The following is a 19,328-nucleotide window of genomic DNA, read 5'->3' as shown; positions in this document are numbered from 1 at the left end:
CATTGCCTCCTGATTGGGGGGGGGGGTCCTAATCCTCTTCAAAGGATGAACTTTTTAAATGTCTCTGTGATTTAGATTTAAAATATCCAGTTTAGTGCTTCACCTGTTTACCCCGATCGATCTATCACTGATCAATCGATCACTGATGACTGATTAATCAATCAACAATTACTGATCACCAATCATTCGATCACTGAGCCGAAAAGACTAAACGCACAATGAGTAGAAACAGTTCACATGCACTGATACTGTTTTGACCCTGTTGGTAAAGGGTTAATGCTGCTCCTTTAACTCTCCATTCAGCTCAGACTATTGTCTCAGCTGGGGGGGTGGGGGGGGGGGGGCAGGGGGGCAGGGGGGGTATTTGCTTCCCTTGTTGATTAAGGATTTTCATTTGTTTTTTCTCAACACGTTTCTTGTTTTATTTCAGAATAAAACCAAAACACAATGTTTTTAACAAATACCTTCATTTGAAGCACATGTATTATATATATATATATAATATTATATTATATATTACAATAGTATAATAAGTAGGAGAATGGAAACATAAAGTCAGAAGCCCTGTTCGAGGTCCGAGGATTCAATTAATATTTCACCAGTTTCATCGTCGAAGCTCCAGAACGTCCCTGAAGACGTCAAACTTGTTCTTTCTATTGAATAATATCTTCATGGTTTCTGATCGAACTGGATGAATTGCAAATGATAAATGAATGTTCTTTAAGTCAAGTCAGGGTTTAATTGATGAATAAATAAGCAATAATAATCCATCTGCTCACCTGGTACAACCAGCTGCTTCCAGCTGTGAGGGCACGTAATGATGACGTCATCGCCTTGTTAGCGCCATGTCACGAGCCGCGCAGAGGCAACCGGAGGGACAAGTCCACAGTGGACAGATGTTATTTATTGTTGTTCTACAGGGATCATGTTTCAGTAAGAGGTTGTGTGTGTCTGTGTGTGTGTGTGTGTGTGTGTGTGTGCGTACTGTGAGGGTCCCGGCAAAGACGCCTCCCTGTAAAATGAAGGTTTATGTTACAGTGATCGTTGCTCCTCAAAGTAGGAAAATAAAAATTCTTACATGAAACTCTGAACAGCTTCACAACGGGATGGAGAAGCCTTTATTTTCTTAAATCGCAATCACACTTCCTGTGTGAGCTTATTACTTCCATCTACTGTCTACGTACATAGTTGTATATTTAAAAGACTAAATCAAACATCCATCCATCCATCTGCAATCGGCTCATCCTGCACACGGGGTCGCGGGGGGCTGGAGTCCATCCCAGCCAACTTTGGGCGAGAGACGGGGGACATCCTGGACCGGTCGCCAGCCAATCACAGGGCTACACAGAGACACACACCTAGAGGCAAGTTAGTCCCCAACCAACCTGATCCCCAGAGCATCGAACATCACATCGCTCACACGTTTACTCTCGTTTCTTAAAGTGAAAAACTGTTTTTATCAGATTCGTCTTATTTTCTGACACATTTTTTCGGAAACATAAGAAACAAGATTTACATTTCACAACATCATCATCATCACGTCTTCATCGTGTGAAGTGTTGTTAGCGAGTCATTAAATAACTGAAGCATTTAGACAAAGATGCCTGAGATTCCTGTATGTCGGCACATCTGGATTACAAAGAAATAAACGTTCTGAGATCTTAACTTTTTTTCATTTTGTTGTAATATATATATATATATATATATATATTTTGTGTATTTCTTTCTGCAAACTGGAATATAAATGTACTCTGAGCCTTTTGGTTTTCTGTGGTTCCTTCACAGGTGAGGTCTTCCTGTAGTTGCATCCTCACCCTTGAGGCAAATAAACACCTCGTACACGAGGTCACATCGTCACGTCAAGCTCGCTCATTAGCTTGAATGCTAAACATAATGATATGTTTCCTTAGATCAATGAATGAAATAAAGCTTTAACAACATGAAGTACCAAACTTCTCAGCTTGCCGGATGTTTAGTGCTATGAAGGTTTCACCGGGGGGAAATTCTTTGCAAGGTTAGCTGCTAGCCGACTCAATGCTAACAATGCTAACAACGCAAGCTAATGGCTTAACGTCACATGGCGAGAGGAAATATCTGCTATGTTAGCTAAAACCAGCATGTTAGCAGTTTCAGAATGCTGCTAACGATAGCGGCGTGGTCGGTGGCTATTCCGCCAGCGTCATGACTCATTTGTTGTGGAAAACATGTGGAAACACCTGGATCTGAATATACAAAAATACATTTAGAATATCACTTCAGACAATTATTGCAAGTAGTATCACATTTGTTTGGTTGAATTAATGGTAAATATTTGACATATTTTAAATGTATTTATACAAAACATCCTGGTCCCACTGAAGGACAATGAGACAGACGGAAGGAGTGAAGACAAAGGGTTTGATGAAGCTGGAGCACAAGAGCAAGTGTGAAGGAAACAAGACACGGGGTCAGTAGACAAACGCACACAAGGGAAAGATGGAGGAGGGAAGGAATGAGGAGAGAGGGCACAAAGGAAAGGAGACAGAAGAGAAACGGAAACTATTTTAAGAAGAAAAAAGGACACGCAAGGGAACAGCAGGCAAAGGAGGGAAGGGAAGGTGAGGACAGAGGAGACGAGGACTCGGTCCAGGTGATTTTATGATGTCGGCAGTTCAGTCTCAAAAGACCCACAAAATCCTCCTCTCGGTTCGGAGGAAGAAAAGTCTCTGAGGTATTTTGGCGTTTTTGAGGTCATCTGTGGTTTGCTTACTTCACGTCTTTCTTCGTCTACTCCTCTTCTCTCCCTCTCTCCACGCTTCGCTGGGCGTTCAACCACCGACAGACAGCCAGCGAGTCGACTTCCTCACGAGGAAGCAGCAGCTCCAAAGACATTCAGTGTGTGACAGACACACACGCACACACAAACACAAGCACGCACACGTGTCCTGAAACTGCTTTACGAGGCAATGAACCGACGCCTCGGTTTTGGTCACGGTTTAAATTAAAAAAAAAGAGAATAAGACACTGCTGACCTTTGAACTCTACAGACTTTTTAACCTTTGCATCGATCTGTCCGCTGGACGAGGCAGAGCCCATTATTCTTATTGTGAATAAATAAACATTTCCTTGATTATTAAATCAATAGAAGATTTGGGTATCTGAGGTCAAAGGTCACAGCTCACAGACAATCATCCCACACACACACACACACACACACTGACCTGCATGCATAAGCGGCCCATGCATCATGAGGTCTTGCACCTTTTCTTATGGTAACACATATTCCGGACAGCCAATAGGAATTGGATACCCTCAGATAAGCCCCTCCCACTTGGCGCTGGCCCCGGCCCCTGGCATGGGCGTCGCGTTAAGTCCGACCCCCGCGGATCTGGTTACCTGAGACGATTTATTTGCAAGCTGTGTTTGAGATGTTAGCTTCCTGAAAACGCTTCTTCAGTCTTCAGAGAGAGAGGGGAAACCGCCATGACCTCACTTCCTGTTTCCTGTCCTTTTGGTCCGAGGGACAGTCGAGTCTGTGCGTCGCCTATCAGTCGTGTCCCTGCAGGGTTTTTGCAGCATTGCAGTGAAATAAACATCCCGTGGTTGATGGTGGGCGGTTGCTTGGTTACAATCTGGAGGCGGAGTCTCAGAAGAGCGCAGATGGAAGAGTGAAAAGTCGTTGCTACGGTACCTGGAGACAGAAGAGTCTGGATGCGCTTCAGTGTTGGGTTTTTACGTCAGGCTGTGTGTGTGTGTGTGTCTGTGTGTGTGTGTGTGTGTGTGTCTGTGTGTGTGTGCGCATTTGTGTGTCTGTGTGTTATTCGTCTGTGGTCGAAGGAGGTTGAACTCTCAAGAACAAAGGTGATGCTTCACTCTCTGGGCGGCGGGTCCACATTGATCACCATGGTGAGGGGTGGTGGGCCGCGGCGGTCCGAGGTGGGCGGTGCCACGGCGCCTGTCAAGCGGCGCAGCTGTGAGATCCTCTCCTCCACGCAGCCGGCTGACAGTCGGGCCTCTGCGTCGTGGTCCCAGCACTCCTCCACGGTCTCACACACCTGCGCCAGGCCCTGTAGGCAGGAAGGAGGAGCTCCGCTGTGTTAAGTGCTGCTCCACGCCCCACGCGCCCCCCCCGCCTGCCCCCCACGCGCCCCCCCGCCTGCCACCGCACCTGCCCCCCCGCCTGCCGCCTGGCGATTAGGGAAAACCCTTGAACGTGCTATCTTTAATCAACTGTTAGGGATTTAAGCCAGAAGTGCACCCCTAGTCATAGAATTTGTAGTACGTGTAATGATGTTTAGTGATAGAATTATAGTTTGTGTGTTATTAGATATTAGTTATTACATTAACATGTTAGATTAAGTGAATGCAATTTCAATCAAACACAATTCATAGTCATTTAAATCATATAAACACTGTACACATTAACATTCTGTTACAATGTGATGTTAAAACCTGGGGACGGATGCCAATTGCCGTTCTTTATGGATTTCTTCCAATTTTTCCCCAAAGAGGGTTTTTTGGGAGTTTTTTCTCCTGTCAGGTAATAAATGAACAACTTATTGCGAGGCAGCCGACTGAGGCAAATGTCTTGAGAATTGAACCACATGAACTGTCTTGGATCTTATGATGAAGTGTGATGAACAGTGATCATTAATGATGGGTTGTTGTAATTAAAGTGTACTAGTTATAAGATGAAGACTTAAACGATGTATGCTTTGTTAAATTCACTCATTGGGGCATAAAGCCGAATGTATCTGCATTGAGTGCATTGGAATGTGAGGGACAGCTAGGACAGAGAGCTTTCAGGTTACAGCTGCAGCTTCACACCTCGACGTGGAAGGGACAATGGAGGAGGTGACCCTTTGGAGAAGAGGCCAATGACATTCAAATGCACCAAGGAAGACACACCTCAAGAGGTTTCAAAGGACCATGGCGGGGGAAAGACTGTTAGAACTTCTCCTGCAGCCGCGTTGATAAGTCACTTCAGACTTGCTCAGAGGATTCTCTATTTCGCGAAATATTCCACTGTTCGCTTAGTATTTCACTTTGTAATTGTAATCCCTATTACGTTGTTCAGTTATTAAATAACTTTTGATTTTTGAATTTAAACGAATTGACTCATTCGTGTCCTCGTTTCCGGCCGGGACGAGAACAAAGGATTGAGTCCTCCCTCGAGAGCCTTCCGAAACCTTAACACAACTCTCCTCTTATCTCCACCATAACAACCTCCTTGACCCCCACCAGTCAGGTTTCAAGGCCACTCCACAGAGACTGCTCTCCTTGCTGTCTCAGAGCAACTCCACACTGCTAGAGCCGCCTCTCTCTCCTCTGTCCTCGTCCTTCTGGACCTCTCTGCTGCATTTGACACGGTCAACCACCAGATCCTTATTTCCCCCCTTCAGGAACTTGGTGTCACAGGCTCTGCTCTCTCCCTTCTCTCGTCCTACCTCGACGGCCGCACCTACCGGGTAACCTGGAGAGGATCTGTGTCGGAACCTTGTCCTCTTACTACTGGAGTTCCTCAGGGTTCCGTGCTGGGTCCCCTCCTGTTCTCGCTTTACACCAACTCTCTTGGCGCTGTCATTCGCTCGCATGGCTTCTCCTACCACAGCTATGCTGATGACACCCAACTAATTCTCTCCTTCCCTCACTCGGACACCCAGGTGGCGGCTCGGATCTCTGCCTGTCTAACTGACATCTCTCAGTGGATGTCCGCCCACCATCTGAAAATCAACCCCAACAAGACTGAACTACTTCTCTTTCCCGGAAAAGATTCGCTTACCCAGGACCTGACAGTCAACTTTGGGAACTCCGTACTAACGCCCACTTTGACCGCTAAGAACCTCGGCGTCACACTCGACAGCCAACTCTCCCTGACTCCCAACATCACCGCGACAACGCGATCCTGTAGATACACGCTCTACAACATCAGGAGAACACTACTGTAACTCCCTCCTGCAGGTCTCCTGCTACCACCATTCGACCTCTGCAGCTCATCCAGAATGCAGCAGCTCCACTGGTCTTTATGTTCTCCCTCACTCCTCCACTCCTCCGCTCTCTTCACTGGTACCGGTGGCTCATCCAGTTCTAACCATGGTGCTCACGTACCATGCTGTGAATGGATGGGGTCCAGCTTACATCCAGGACCTGGTCCAACCCGACATCCCGACCCGCACTCTCCGCTCTGCATGTGATAAACTGCTTGTTCCTCCTCACTGAGAGCAGAACACTCGACTAGATCTCCACTCTTTGCTGTCCTGCTCCTAAATGGTGGAAGGAGGTCTCTGAAGACATCAGGACCACAGAGAGCCTTCACATCTTCAGACTAAAGACACACCTCTTCAGACTCTACCTCAACTAAAGACTAACAAATTGTAGCACTTACATTGTACTTGTAACGTCACTCATCTATAGCAAATTGTAAATTGGCTTATTTGAGGAAATTGCACTTTCTTGTTTCTTGTTCTCCTGAGTTTGTACCCTATGGTTGAATGCACTTATTGTACGTCGCTTTGGATAAAAGCGTCCGCTAAATGACCTGTAATGTAATGTAATGTAACACTCACGGTGTGTTTGCGCCAAAGTTCTTTGAGGGACGGTCTGGTCTTCTTGTGGACCACCACGTCTTGAAGGTCCTCCAGAGACGGATGCTGTCCCACCTCCTCCTCAAAGGGGAGCAGGTACTCCCCTACTGGGCCTAACACACACACACACACACACACACACACATGTGTACACATTCAGGTGTAATAACAACAACAAGCAGGGACCTACCGTCCGCGGCCTTGCAGCGGGACACCAGCTCCCAGAGCACGAGGCCCGCGGCGTACATGTCGATCCTCAGGAAGGAGTCTCTGTGGAAGCTGATGGCTCCTTCTAGGACCTCTGGAGCCATGTAGCGTGTGGTGCCCACCTGCACACGCACACACGCACACACATGAGGCCGTGCTCAGGCGAGTGACAGTCGGCGGGTGGGAGGCGCAGCAGCTCACCTGTCCATGAGTCTCTCCAGGTGGTTCCCCCGGCGAGAAGCGGACGGCGAGGCCGAAGTCTCCGATGACTGCGGTGAGGTCAGAACGCAGCATGATGTTCTTACTCTTAAAGTCCCTGAGAGACGCCATGACATCACAACCGGGAGTCAGTGACGCTTTGACATCACATCTGGGGTTAGGGACACCATGACATCACTGGCTACCTGTGGGCAACGGCCGGCTTGGCGTCCTCTCCTTTTAGAGGCGGGACGTCTTCATGCAGGTAAGCGAGACCGCGCGCCATCGACTCAGAGATGTGACACAACTCTGACCAGCTGATGATGTTCCCCTTCAGGAAGTCACACAGAGAACCCTGCAGATCCACATCATCCAGAACCTCGTTACATAGATCCACATCATCCAGAGCCTCGTTACATAGATCCACATCATCCAGAACCTCGTTACATAGACCCACATCATCCAGAGCCTCGTTACATAGATCCACATCATCCAGAACCTCGTTACATAGATCCACATCATCCAGAGCCTCCTTACATAGACCCACATCATCCAGAGCCTCGTTACATAGACCCACATAATCCAGAACCTCGTTACATAGACCCACATCATCCAGAGCCTCGTTACATAGACCCACATCATCCAGAACCTCGTTACATAGACCCACATCATCCAGAGCCTCGTTACATAGACCCACATCATCCAGAGCCTCGTTACATAGATCCACATCATCCAGAGCCTCGTTACATAGACCCACATCATCCAGAGCCTCGTTACATAGACCCACATCATCCAGAGCCTCGTTACATAGACCCACATAATCCAGAACCTCGTTACATAGACCCACATCATCCAGAGCCTCGTTACATAGATCCACATCATCCAGAGCCTCGTTACATAGACCCACATCATCCAGAGCCTCGTTACATAGATCCACATCATCCAGAGCCTCCTTATTTATTTATGTTCCTGAACCTTTCTTCTAGTAAATATGATCTTCTAAGTCCACTGGCCTCTGATTCTGCTGTTTCCTCTCCTGTCCTCTCTCCTCCTCCCTCCTCCTCCCACCTCCTCACCCTCTCATGGAACTCAGTGATGAGCCACAGTTCAGTCTCCAAGTGATTTCCTCGTTTCTCTGCAGCGATGAATCTCAGGATGTTCTCATGTCTCATCCCCGGGGTGATGAAGACGTCGGTCTCGTTCTCCCACGACTCCTTGTTCTGTGAGGAGGACGAGGAGGGGAGGGGGGGTAAAAGGAGGAAGCAGAGGAAGAGGACGAAGAGGTAGGATATCAGAGACGGTTTCCACGCACACAATCATCTCCCAGATGAGAACTGAGGGTAAAAAGGTGTGAACCTGGATGGGGAACACCTTCACGGCGACGTAGGCGTCGATCATCTGAGCTTTCCACACGCAGCCGAATCGTCCTCTGGCCTTCACCTCCAGCAGCTGCAGAGGTTTGAGCTGAGGAGAAGGGGGAGGACCCGGATCCTGGAGGAACCAGAACTCCGTCAGATCACAAAGCACACAGAGTCAACAGGAAGTAGACCAGCGTACAGGAAGTGAATAGAAATCTACTGAAAAGCGAATAAAAGGATTCTATATGTAGTGATGTCGCTGTGTGTGTGTTGTGTGTGTGTACCTCGCTGATGTCCACGTGTCCGTACTGAGGCTTCTTATGCCTGTAGGTCCAGACGGAGGCGATCACGACCACCGTCAGCATGAGGAAGGGCAGCAGGAAGTAGATCATCAGGCTGAGGAAGCCAGGGGGCGGAGCTACGATCACTGACCAGGAGCAGGTCCCGGGGACGGACATGAGCGTCGGTTAACATAACACACACATTCACATGCACATGTATGTGCTTAATATGTTGGGACTCACGTGGTCCCGCGGCGTCGGGCAGGTGAGAGAATCTCTCGTTACAAAAGTTTCCTTCACAACAACAAAAGAAAACCTGAGGACTTTCTTCTGTGGCGACGCAGTCCGGCCTGAGAAAACACGAGACACGATGATACCCACATTCTGATATACACATTGTGTATATTATACATGTACATGTTGGTACCGGTCGTAGCAGTTGAAGTCGTCCAGCCAGCAGCCCTTCTTCACCAGCTCCACGGAGCCCGAGTGGTTCCTCCACGAGGCGTAGCAGTGGGAGCGCTTGTCTTGCTCGCCCTCACAGCGCTCCACTCCGCTCCGGTTGGTCCGCTCCTGCTCGAAGTTCACGTTGTAGTACAGACAGTCGGTGGTGTCCGGCCCCCCCCCACTGAGTCCTGCAGCACAGACACCTTCATCATCATCATCACCATCATTATCATCTTCACAAACAGCTTCAGATGTGACCTTTGACCTCCGTGGTCCTAAGACAACGAGGCCCCACACATGCACACACGTGTAGTACTGTAGTAGTAGTGTATTCTGCCTGTGTAGTACTGTAGTAGTAGTGTATTCTGCCTTTGTAGTACTGTAGTAGTAGTAGTGTATTCTGCCTGTGTAGTATTGTAGTAGTAGTGTATTCTGCCTGTGTAGTACTGTAGTAGTGTATTCTGCCTGTGTAGTACTGCAGTAGTAGTAGTGTACTCTGCCTGTGTAGTACTGCAGTAGTAGTAGTGTACTCTGCCTGTGTAGTACTGTAGTACAAAGCACCTTGTGTGAACCCTCATCAGTATTCTGGCGGTCGCCCTTGGTTGCCATGGTGATCAGTGAGCTAATGGGACAGGCAGCTGTCGATGTGTGTGTGTGTGTGTGTGTGTGTGCGTGTGTGCGTGTGTGTGTGTGTGTGCGTGTGTCACTTAACATTTAGTCCATCTTCTTTTTTAATGAAGAGGCAAGGGAGAAATTCAGGAAGAGACCAATGAGGAGACAAAACGCACACACACACACACACACACACACACACAGGGATGGTTGAGATGTTTTCACGTGAAGTGGACCTACCAGGCGCTAAGCTAACGCTAACAGCTAACAGGACAGGTGTGGCGCTGGAGTCTGCACATGCTCAGTAGGGACCAGGAGGTTTCAGACGTATCAGGACAAATGAATACAAGTGAAACTGCAGAGTTCTCACGACCTTTGACCTCTCGTTTTATATCGTCTGATGGAAGCAGAGACAGCTGGAGTTTTGTTATGAAGAGTGGCGACGTCCCACGTCCCACATTAACATGTCTATAGTCTTTAGTCTGTGACCTTTGACCTGCTGCCTCCTTCAGCAGACTGACCTGCGTGTGTGTGTGTGTGTGTGTGTGTGCGCGTGTGTGTGTGTGTGTGTGTGTGTGTGTGTCTCAAATGCAAATCACTCAAAGTGTGTGACCTCATGCAACGTCACCTTGTGTGCATATTAAATAGCCTTTGTGCGTTCCAGACATGAGGGTCAGAGGTCACACACACACACACTTACACATCCAGAGGCATTTGGCAGAGCGAGTGTGTGTGTGTGTGTGTGTGTGAATATGTTACTGAGGCCAACATATGAGATGCAGAGCCATGGGAACTCTTCTCTCTCTCTCTCTCACACACACACACACACACAAACACACACACACACACACACACACGTGTAATTCCTCTTATGATCAATTCAAACTTAAAATTGCATCGGTGAAGGCTCATGGGAGATGTAGTTCTATGTTGTTACAACATGGAGTACAAGTCGTGCCCTGTGGACGGTGTCTCCTGGAGGAGGAAGAACACGTCCAGCTGGACCAATGGACAGAATGGATGTTGTCACTCGACCTGCATCACTTCGTTAGACTGATTCACGTGGAATCGTCTTTGTTTTGTGCTGAAGCACTTTAGCTCACAGATAACAGACTAACGGTCACAAACACGAATAAAACACATGTATACACTTATGGATGTTCTGTCTGTATATATATATATATATATATATATATATATATATATATATATATATATATAAAGCACGTGGACGTTCAGCGAGGAGCAGCACGCCAACAGAACCCATCGGTCCGGTTCCCGGTTCCAGGCTGAGATCGATCCACCCGAGCCGCGTCCACACACGCACACACACACACACACACACGCACACACACACACACACACGCACGCACTAACTCGCGGGTGAAGACAGATACGGTCCAGTGGTTCTTGCAGAAAACATCACGCACGTTTCGGTGCAACACGAGGACACGTTGAAGGGTTCCGGTTCAGACCCGGTTTCAACAGGTCCAGTGATATCGATCCTATTCATCAACACATACACCGCCCCCGGTACCGAGCAGCGGGCCGCCGGTACGAGCCCCGGAGCGAACGGCTCCTACCTGCACACAAAGTTCCCAGAAGAGCCCCGGAGAGCCACATCGTCCCTCGGGTCGGTCCCGCTGAGCCCGGTTCTGTTCCCCGGTTCGGTCCCGCTGAGCCCCGGATCCCCCTCCAACATCTAGTCCGAGACGCTGCGTAACGACCGGCTTTTGTGTGCAACGTGTGTAATAATCCTCCTCCTCCTCCTCCAAGCACAACGACCCCCCACGACCCCTGCATCCCCCCGTCTCCCTCTCAAACAAACTCTGCTGGGGACTATTTTCACCGGCGGATGAATACTGTGGTTCTGCAGGCTGCTACATGGCCGCTTTAAAGCTCCCTGCGCTAAAATAAACTACCACCAACGTGTGGTTTCCATCAGTCCCTGAATGCAACACGATCGATTACCACCGAGGGGCTGTGATGACGTCACACCATGAAAGGTTCCCTCCGCCTGCAGGAACCGAGAAGGAAAATATGTCACATACAAGGATGTGACTTGGCGTTTGGTGCAGCAGACAGAACGACAACGGACGACAAGACAACAGTGCGCGAGGAACAAAATACAATATAATGGTTGGTTTAAAAATAAGGGAATGAAAGTTCAAGTTAAAAATATTTTGAAAGCTAAAAATAAAGCTCACAAGCGATAACCATATTCTACACAACTGTGTGTGAGTGTATATGAAAGTGACCGGTGGGATGTCAGAGTCAGCCAGTGGGGGACCGGCTCTGTTGATGAGGTCTTAGTCCTGATCAGTGCTGTAGTGGTAAAATTAGAGGTGGGTAAACTCTGAATTTTGTGATCATACAGACCTCTACGCGATGTGAAGCAACTCGCTGTCCTCGCTATATTGGGGTAAGGCAGCTGGTAGGGATCCATCCATCAGCGACACAATTAAAAGTGATTTGATGTGACACACACACACACACACACACACAGGGGCTGTCAGTCAAGCCCTCATTGAGCTTTTTTTTTTAATTGACCTCAACATTTTTGTGTGTCAGTATGTGAGTTAATGTGAGTAGATGACGTCCACCTAACTAGTCTCCACCCCCCCAGACTGCCTGACATCATCATAGATCAGATGCCCAAACCACCTCAACTGGCTCCTTCCCACCAAAGGAGCAGCTCCTCCCGTCTGAGGGAGACGTATTCTGTCAGAATTAGATTCATGTATCAGTAGTAATGTTTGCTAGAAGAGTGACAAACGACTGAGAGCATCCTTTGAGTTTTGTGATTCTCATTTCCAGTCCAATACTCTTTTTAATATTCCTGAAAAGTCATTTTTAAATTGATCACCGGCAGAATTCAGACCGAGAGAAGCGAATCAATGTCATTTTTCATGAACCGTACATTGAATTCATATTCAGTGGTACAGTTTCTGGGAATGTTTTGTTCCATTAAAGGTGCTGTGTTTCTCAGGCGATTGGACGGTGAGGCTCAGGGGCGGGCTTCCTGCAGGACTCTCTCCTCCAATCGGGCGTAGCGCTGCAGCATCTGGTCGTACACCTGGAACACAAATAACGAAGCTTCATCAGGTGATGTTTCACAATGTCTGCTGTGCACAGGGGATATTTACTCACTCACTGCGTGTGCGTGTGTGCGTGTAATGAGAGTGACAACGTTGCTTTGGTAAATAAAAAACGGTAATTGTGGGAAAGTATCTCAGTACCAGTAGTAGTACTAAGGTACACACTAGAGTGGTATTCGACTCTACTGCACCTGCGTCTTTTAGTGAGAATATGGCTTAAGTTCAGTCACCAGCATTATTATATATAATTATTTAAGAGAAGCTATTCCCCCTCTATGGACGGAGCTGTGCATGTCCATGTGTGTGTGTGTGTGTGTGTGTGTGTGTGTACCTGCTGTGCTGCAGGATGTGGTGTCACCACCAGTTGTGCTTCGGGAGCTTTCTTCACAACATCGAAGAAGGACGCAACAGATTGTGACATCGTGCCTGAAAACACACATGGACCATCAGTGGTCAATCAGGCTGCATTAGTAGCAATACTTTTAATAATAATACTAGTAGTGCAAGTACTTGTTGAGTCTTAAAAAGTAGGATGGAGTCTTCAGTTATCAAGCTCCTCTTTAGTGGAACCAGCTTCCACTTTCAGTCCAGGGGCAGATTCCTCTTTTAAGATAAAGCTTATAGTGGTCTCAGGTTAGCCTGGACCACGGTGGTTCTATCTGGTGGAGGTTCAATCTGACGGTGGTTCTATCTGGGGGAGGTTCTATCTGACGGAGGTTCTATCTGACGGTGGTTCTATCTGACGGTGGTTCTATCTGACGGAGGTTCTATCTGACGGTGGTTCTATCTGACGGTGGTTCTATCTGACGTGGTTCTATCTGGTGGAGGTTCTATCTGACGTGGTTCTATCTGGTGGAGGTTCTATCTGACGGTGGTTCTATCTGACGTGGTTCTATCTGATGGAGGTTCTATCTGACGTGGTTTTATCTGATGGAGGTTCTATCTGACGGAGGTTCTATCTGACGGTGGTTCTATCTGACGGAGGTTCTATCTGACGGTGGTTCTATCTGACGGAGGTTCTATCTGACGGTGGTTCTATCTGACGTGGTTCTATCTGGTGGAGGTTCTATCTGGCGTGGTTCTATCTGGTGGAGGTTCTATCTGACGGTGGTTCTATCTGGTGGAGGTTCTATCTGATGGAGGTTCTATCTGACGTGGTTTTATCTGATGGAGGTTCTATCTGGTGGAGGTTCTATATGACGTGGTTCTATCTGATGGAGGTTCTATCTGACGTGGTTTTATCTGATGGAGGTTCTATCTGGTGGAGGTTTTATCTAGTGGAGGTTTTATCTGGTGGAGGTTCTATCTGACGTGGTTCTATCTGGTGGAGGTTCTATCTGACGGTGGTTCTATCTGATGGAGGTTCTATCTGACGTGGTTTTATCTGATGGAGGTTCTATATGATGTGGTTCTATCTGACGTGGTTTTATCTGATGGAGGTTCTATCTGGTGGAGGTTCTATCTGGTGGAGGTTCTATATGACGTGGTTCTATCTGATGGAGGTTCTATCTGACGTGGTTTTATCTGATGGAGGTTCTATCTGGTGGAGGTTTTATCTAGTGGAGGTTTTATCTGGTGGAGGTTCTATCTGACGTGGTTCTATCTGACGGTGGTTCTATCTGACGGTGGTTCTATCTGACGGTGGTTCTATCTGATGGAGGTTCTATATGACGTGGTTTTATCTGATGGAGGTTCTATATGACGTGGTTCTATCTGATGGAGGTTCTATCTGACGAGGTTCTATCTGGTGGAGGTTCTATCTGACGTGGTTTTATCTGATGGAGGTTCTATCTGGTGGAGGTTCTATCTGACGTGGTTCTATCTGGTGGAGGTTCTATCTGACGGTGGTTCTATCTGGTGGAGGTTCTATCTGATGGAGGTTCTATCTGGTGGAGTTTGTCCCTGCAGTGGTCCTGTGGTACGTCCAGCTTACTACTTGCAGTATTTGAATCGTTTCTGTCACATGCATTGAACGTGTTGAACGTCTCTGTACACATGACCTCCATCCCACAGGTTCCTCCTCTGACGCTCACTGGTTTCCTTTTTCCCCATCAAAGGGTTTTTCATGCCAATGTGACGGTTCTGGGACGGAGGATGTCACATGTGTACAGACTGTAAAGCCTTTTGAGGTTAATGAATTGAGTCGTACTAGCGTACCGTGGAGGGCTCGGTAGGCTGATCCCAGACAAGCAGAGTTGGACACATCGAGGGTGTAAACTGGAGCGTTAAACACATCCGATAGAACCTGAGGGACAGAACATTCAGCAATGTGATTGGACGTTGTTCTTGCTCTTCCTTTGAAATAAATGTGTGTGTATAAATATAATATCATATGCAACGTCTGCAGTAAGAGGCTTGAATCTAACAAGCATTACTTATTTACTTCAGTTATTAATGTTTCACAAGCAGAAACAAATATGAATGAGAGTAGTTTTCTTTAAATCCTGCTTTGTCTTTGGTTTGGGTTCACGTCTTGTTTTATTTTGTAGTTTCATGCCTCCTGGGTTACTTCACTTCCTGCCTTGTCCCGTCGTCCCCTGTGATTGGACACCGGTGGAAACAATCACCTGCAGCTCGCCAGTGTGTTTAATGTGTGTCTCTTGTGTCTGGGCGCGTCATTGTCGAATGCTCGCCATGCTCGATTGTCGAAAGAATAGTAATACTAACAAAAATAAGAATAGTAGAGAAACGACCTGCAGAATGTCTTTATTCGATGAAGCTCCTCCGGTTGCCAAAACTCTGGTTCCTGGAGCTGAAAACAAGAAAGAAGAGTTTTAGTTTTATTAAAACCTAAATGAGACCTCCACCATCATCCCTGTCCCCAAGAAGCCCAGGATCACAGGACTCAATGACTACAGGCCCGTCGCCCTGACCTCTGTAGTCATGAAGTCTTTTCAACAGCTAGTCCTGACCCACCCAAAGACCCTTACTGACCCCCTCCTGGACCCCCTGCAGTTCGCCTACAGAGCCAACAAGTGGATCACAGACTTCCTGTCTGACAGGAAGCAGCACGTGAAGCTGGGGAAACATGTCTCAGCCTCTCGGACCATCAGCACCGGTTCCCCCCAAGGCTGCGTTCTCTCCCCTCTGCTCTTCTCCCTGTACACCAACAGCTGCACCTCCAGCCACCAGTCCGTCAAGCTCCTGAAGTTTGCGGATGACACCACCCTCATTGGACTGATCTCTGGTGGGGACGAGTCCGCCTACAGGTGGAGTCTGACCATCTGGTGTCGTGGTGCAGTCAGAACAACCTGGAGCTCAACGCTCTAAAGACAGTGGAGATGGTTGTGGATTTCCGGCAGAACAGAGCCCCACCCTCCCCCATCACCCTGTGTGACTCCCCCATCACTATTGTGGACTCCTTCCGTTTCCTGGGCTCCATCATCACCCAGGACCTCAAGTGGGAGCTGAACATCAGCTCCATCACCAAGAAGGCTCAGCAGAGGTTGTTCTTCCTGAGGCAGCTGAAGAAATTCAACCTGCCAAAGACGATGATGGTCCACTTCTACACGGCCATCATGGAGTCCATCCTCTGCTCCTCCATCACCGTCTGGTACGCTGCAGCCACAGCCAAGGACAAGGGCAGGCTGCAGCGTGTCCTCCGCTCTGCAGAGAGGGTGATCGGCTACAATCTGCCGTCCCTGCAGGACTCGTTCGCTTCCAGGTCTCTGAAGATGCCATTTTCTTACTGGTGTCACGCACCAACTGCCAAGTCAAATTCCTTGTATGTCTGACATATTTTGGTGATAAATGTTCCTCATTCCTGATGAAGATAAACATTTAGAAGAAAAACCACAACCGATGACAAGATGTGTGTTATTTTTACAAGATGAAGCCCGATGAGAAGCAGCCGATATGCTGGACAGAAGGAACCAGGAGGAGAAGCTCTTACTGATGGAGTATCCCAGCCGCTCTGCATGGAGCCTCCGGGACAGAAACTGACCCTCCACCAAAGCCCGGACCTCCACCTGAGGACTCAGGGAGGACACCTATGGGAAGGGAGACAGGAGAGTTCAGGTGAACGAAGGTTTTCCTGTAACACAGCTCGGTCTGAACTCACCTTGTTGTCGTCGGGGTCAAAGAGGTGAACTCCGACTGCCGGGGGGGTGATTTCCATGCTGTCAAAATAAAAGCCTGGAAACACACCAAACAAGAGGTCAGAGGGCCGGAGACAGGAAGAAGAGGGAAAGGAAAGAAAGGAAGCAAGGAGGTAATGAAATTAGGAGTTAGGACGAAAGGAAACAAAGCAAAGAAGAAAAACGGAAGATGGAAGGAAAAGGAAATAAAGCAGAAAGAAGGAGTAATAATAATAAGTAATAAAAGGAAATGGGTGGTAGGAATAGGGAATAAAGGTGAAGGAACAAAAGAGGACGAGGTCAGAGAGCGAGGATACACATGTAGACAGCAAAGGAGTAAAAGGAGATAGAGAAGGAAGTGACTTTGGGGGAGAAAGGAGGTGAGACACAAGGAAGGAAGCTTTACCCATGTGTCCGTTGTTCCCCAGAGGCGTGTCTCTCAGGGCAAGAGAAAAAAGTTCCCATGATCCTCCAGTGCTTTCGTTCCTGATTCGTTCTCTCGTCAGGGATCCATTCTTAAAGCTGTGGAGTCCCCACACACACACACACACACACACACACAGTTTATTCCCCAGTTTCCAGTCTGTGTGCTCAGCTAAGCGACGTACCACAGCAGCGCCATAAAGGCCCGCCAGTCCAGCGGGTTGCAGAAGACGTGGCCCTCCAGAGCCGGGGAGGGCTGCTGGATCCACAGGAACACCGTGTCACTGGTCCCCAGGCTGACCTGGACACACACACACACACACACACACACAGTGTGACACCCACTAGGGGATTAGGGGACGGACTGGTCTCACTCGGACTCACGGCGACGTCGCCCTGCTGGAGCCTCATTCCCGCCAGAGAGGCTGAGGAGAAAGAAGTCACGTCAGTGGTTTGAACACGTCGTTGCTGTACGACTTTTGACAAGAGAGCAATAAAATCAGAACTGCATGACACAACGATAACTACATCCACTTAAATATGATATACATATTTAAAATGTAAACAGCATTCAGAGCTGTTTACAGAAGTGTCAGTCACTTTGCAGTCGTTAAGTGTCTCTTTGCAGTCGTTAAGTGTCTCTTTGCTGTCGTTAAGTGTCTCTTTGCAGTCGTTTAGTGTCTCTTTGCAGTCGTTTAGTGTCTCCTTGCAGTCGTTAAGTGTCTCCTTGCAGTCGTTAAGTGTCTCCTTGCAGTCGTTAAGTGTCTCCTTGCAGTCGTTAAGTGTCTCCTTGCAGTCGTTTAGTGTCTCCTTGCAGTCGTTTAGTGTCTCTTTGCAGTCGTTTAGTGTCTCCTTGCAGTCGTTTAGTGTCTCCTTGCAGTCGTTTAGTGTCTCCTTGCAGTCGTTTAGTGTCTTTTGTTCTCTCCTTGTAGTCTTTCAGTGCCTATTTGTCATTTCTTTGCTTATCCTGGTTTTATGCAAAATCCCTCAGACCTGCTGCGGTGAGCTGGAGATCTGGTCTCACCTGGGTTGTCTCCTGTAAAGGCCACCACCCTGCAGCTCTCAGAGAAACCGTACCGCTGCACAAAGTAGGAGGATACAGGACCCTGAGGGGACACAAGGGAGTGACGACATCTGAGCAGTAAACACACACAAACACACACCAAAGAAAAAACAGCCTCACCAGTACGGAGGTGGAGGGCACCGGAGCCCCCAGGAGTCGGCCCAGTTGGGGTGCGGTGGCGTCCAGGCAGATCTCAGACCAGTCTTTGCTCCTGATGTCCAACAGGTTCATCCCTGAGCCTGAAGTCAGGGAGTCCGAGGTGGAGAGGCAGATTATTTACTCACTAACACAACTTCACCTTCGAGCTCACAGTCTCTCACCCCTTTTCTTAAGAACAACTAGAAAAAACGGATTTAATCAGGAGGTGTTATCTATCTATAGCAAGTTGGCGTATTTGATGAAATTGTACTTTTCTTGTTCTTCTGAGTTTGTATCTTTATGGTTGAAATGCACGTATTGTAAGTTGCTTTGGATAAAAGCCATGTGATGTAATGAATCAGGAAACATTTATTACCAGAATATGTCAGACATACAAGGAATTTGACTTGGCGAATGGTGCGTAACAGACAACAAAATCAAGAGAATCAAAATCAAATATAATAAGAATATAATATAATATATAAAATAGCAGATCTTTGTGAGGAAAATCTCCAGAGCTTTCAGTCACATCGCCTTCGTGAAGAGCGCCGTTCACTGAGGAAGATCAGCTGATGTGAGAGAAAGGAGGGACAGGGCGGACCCTGAAGACCCTCACAGAACCCTGCGGCCCCTTAGTGGGACACTACTGCCTTCATCAGTCGGCCACCCGATGGCCTTTAGTCTGCCCTGCTGACTCGTTCTGTACTTTAAGGGAACCATCAGTGAGGGCGGATCAATGGACTCATTGATGAATATGATGGGTGAGAACTTAGAACTTTACCGTCACTGAAGTCGATGGCGGCGTAACCACCGAGGAAGAGAGAGGCTGCAAAGCTGCTGACCAATGAGATTCTCTGCACACAC

The 19,328-nt window shown here is 48.0% G+C and overlaps 2 protein-coding genes and 1 long non-coding RNA gene across 6 annotated transcripts in view; all 3 read right to left on the bottom strand.

Moving 5' to 3' along the window:
• Positions 1-448: 448 nt before the first annotated feature.
• LOC144390163 (uncharacterized) lies at positions 449-920 on the bottom strand. Its single transcript, XR_013454232.1, has 2 exons — positions 780-920; positions 449-687 (listed from the first exon to the last, which is right to left on the bottom strand). It is a non-coding gene; the product is annotated as an uncharacterized LOC144390163 (long non-coding RNA).
• A 1,304-nt stretch (positions 921-2,224) lies between these two features.
• On the bottom strand, positions 2,225-11,983 carry LOC120811935 (activin receptor type-2B). The gene is made up of 11 exons (XM_078096458.1): positions 11,250-11,983; positions 9,035-9,242; positions 8,851-8,957; positions 8,611-8,753; positions 8,325-8,459; positions 8,045-8,188; positions 7,175-7,323; positions 6,972-7,086; positions 6,754-6,892; positions 6,546-6,676; positions 2,225-4,046 (listed from the first exon to the last, which is right to left on the bottom strand). Exons 1-11 carry the CDS (start codon positions 11,467-11,469, stop codon positions 3,849-3,851), a joined length of 1,689 nt encoding a protein of 562 aa, XP_077952584.1. The 5' UTR covers positions 11,470-11,983; the 3' UTR covers positions 2,225-3,848.
• Positions 11,984-12,456: 473 nt separating this feature from the next.
• Positions 12,457-19,328, bottom strand: part of xylb (xylulokinase homolog (H. influenzae)) — a 13,360-nt gene continuing 6,488 nt past the window's right edge. For 3 of the 4 annotated variants that reach the window (XM_078096455.1, XM_078096457.1, XM_078096456.1), the window contains 12 exons: positions 19,246-19,318; positions 18,447-18,565; positions 18,288-18,369; positions 17,648-17,688; positions 17,449-17,564; positions 17,247-17,362; positions 16,825-16,898; positions 16,657-16,753; positions 15,458-15,516; positions 14,922-15,009; positions 13,096-13,190; positions 12,457-12,742 (listed from right to left, as the gene is read on the bottom strand). In XM_078096455.1, the coding sequence (XP_077952581.1) occupies positions 12,674-12,742; positions 13,096-13,190; positions 14,922-15,009; positions 15,458-15,516; positions 16,657-16,753; positions 16,825-16,898; positions 17,247-17,362; positions 17,449-17,564; positions 17,648-17,688; positions 18,288-18,369; positions 18,447-18,565; positions 19,246-19,318 (1,029 nt within the window). In that variant the 3' untranslated portion in view covers positions 12,457-12,673. Of the gene's footprint in view, positions 12,743-13,095; positions 13,191-14,921; positions 15,010-15,457; positions 16,528-16,656; positions 16,754-16,824; positions 16,899-17,246; positions 17,363-17,448; positions 17,565-17,647; positions 17,689-18,287; positions 18,370-18,446; positions 18,566-19,245; positions 19,319-19,328 lie in introns of all 4 variants that reach the window. The other variant, XR_013454231.1, reaches the window with a different exon arrangement.

Source organism: Gasterosteus aculeatus, chromosome 21 (genome assembly GCF_964276395.1).
Source record: "Gasterosteus aculeatus chromosome 21, fGasAcu3.hap1.1, whole genome shotgun sequence".
Taxonomy (NCBI): Eukaryota; Metazoa; Chordata; class Actinopteri; order Perciformes; family Gasterosteidae; genus Gasterosteus; species Gasterosteus aculeatus.
The sequence above is the reverse complement of the archived record's forward strand: the minus strand, read 5'-3'. Positions and strand labels throughout refer to the sequence as shown.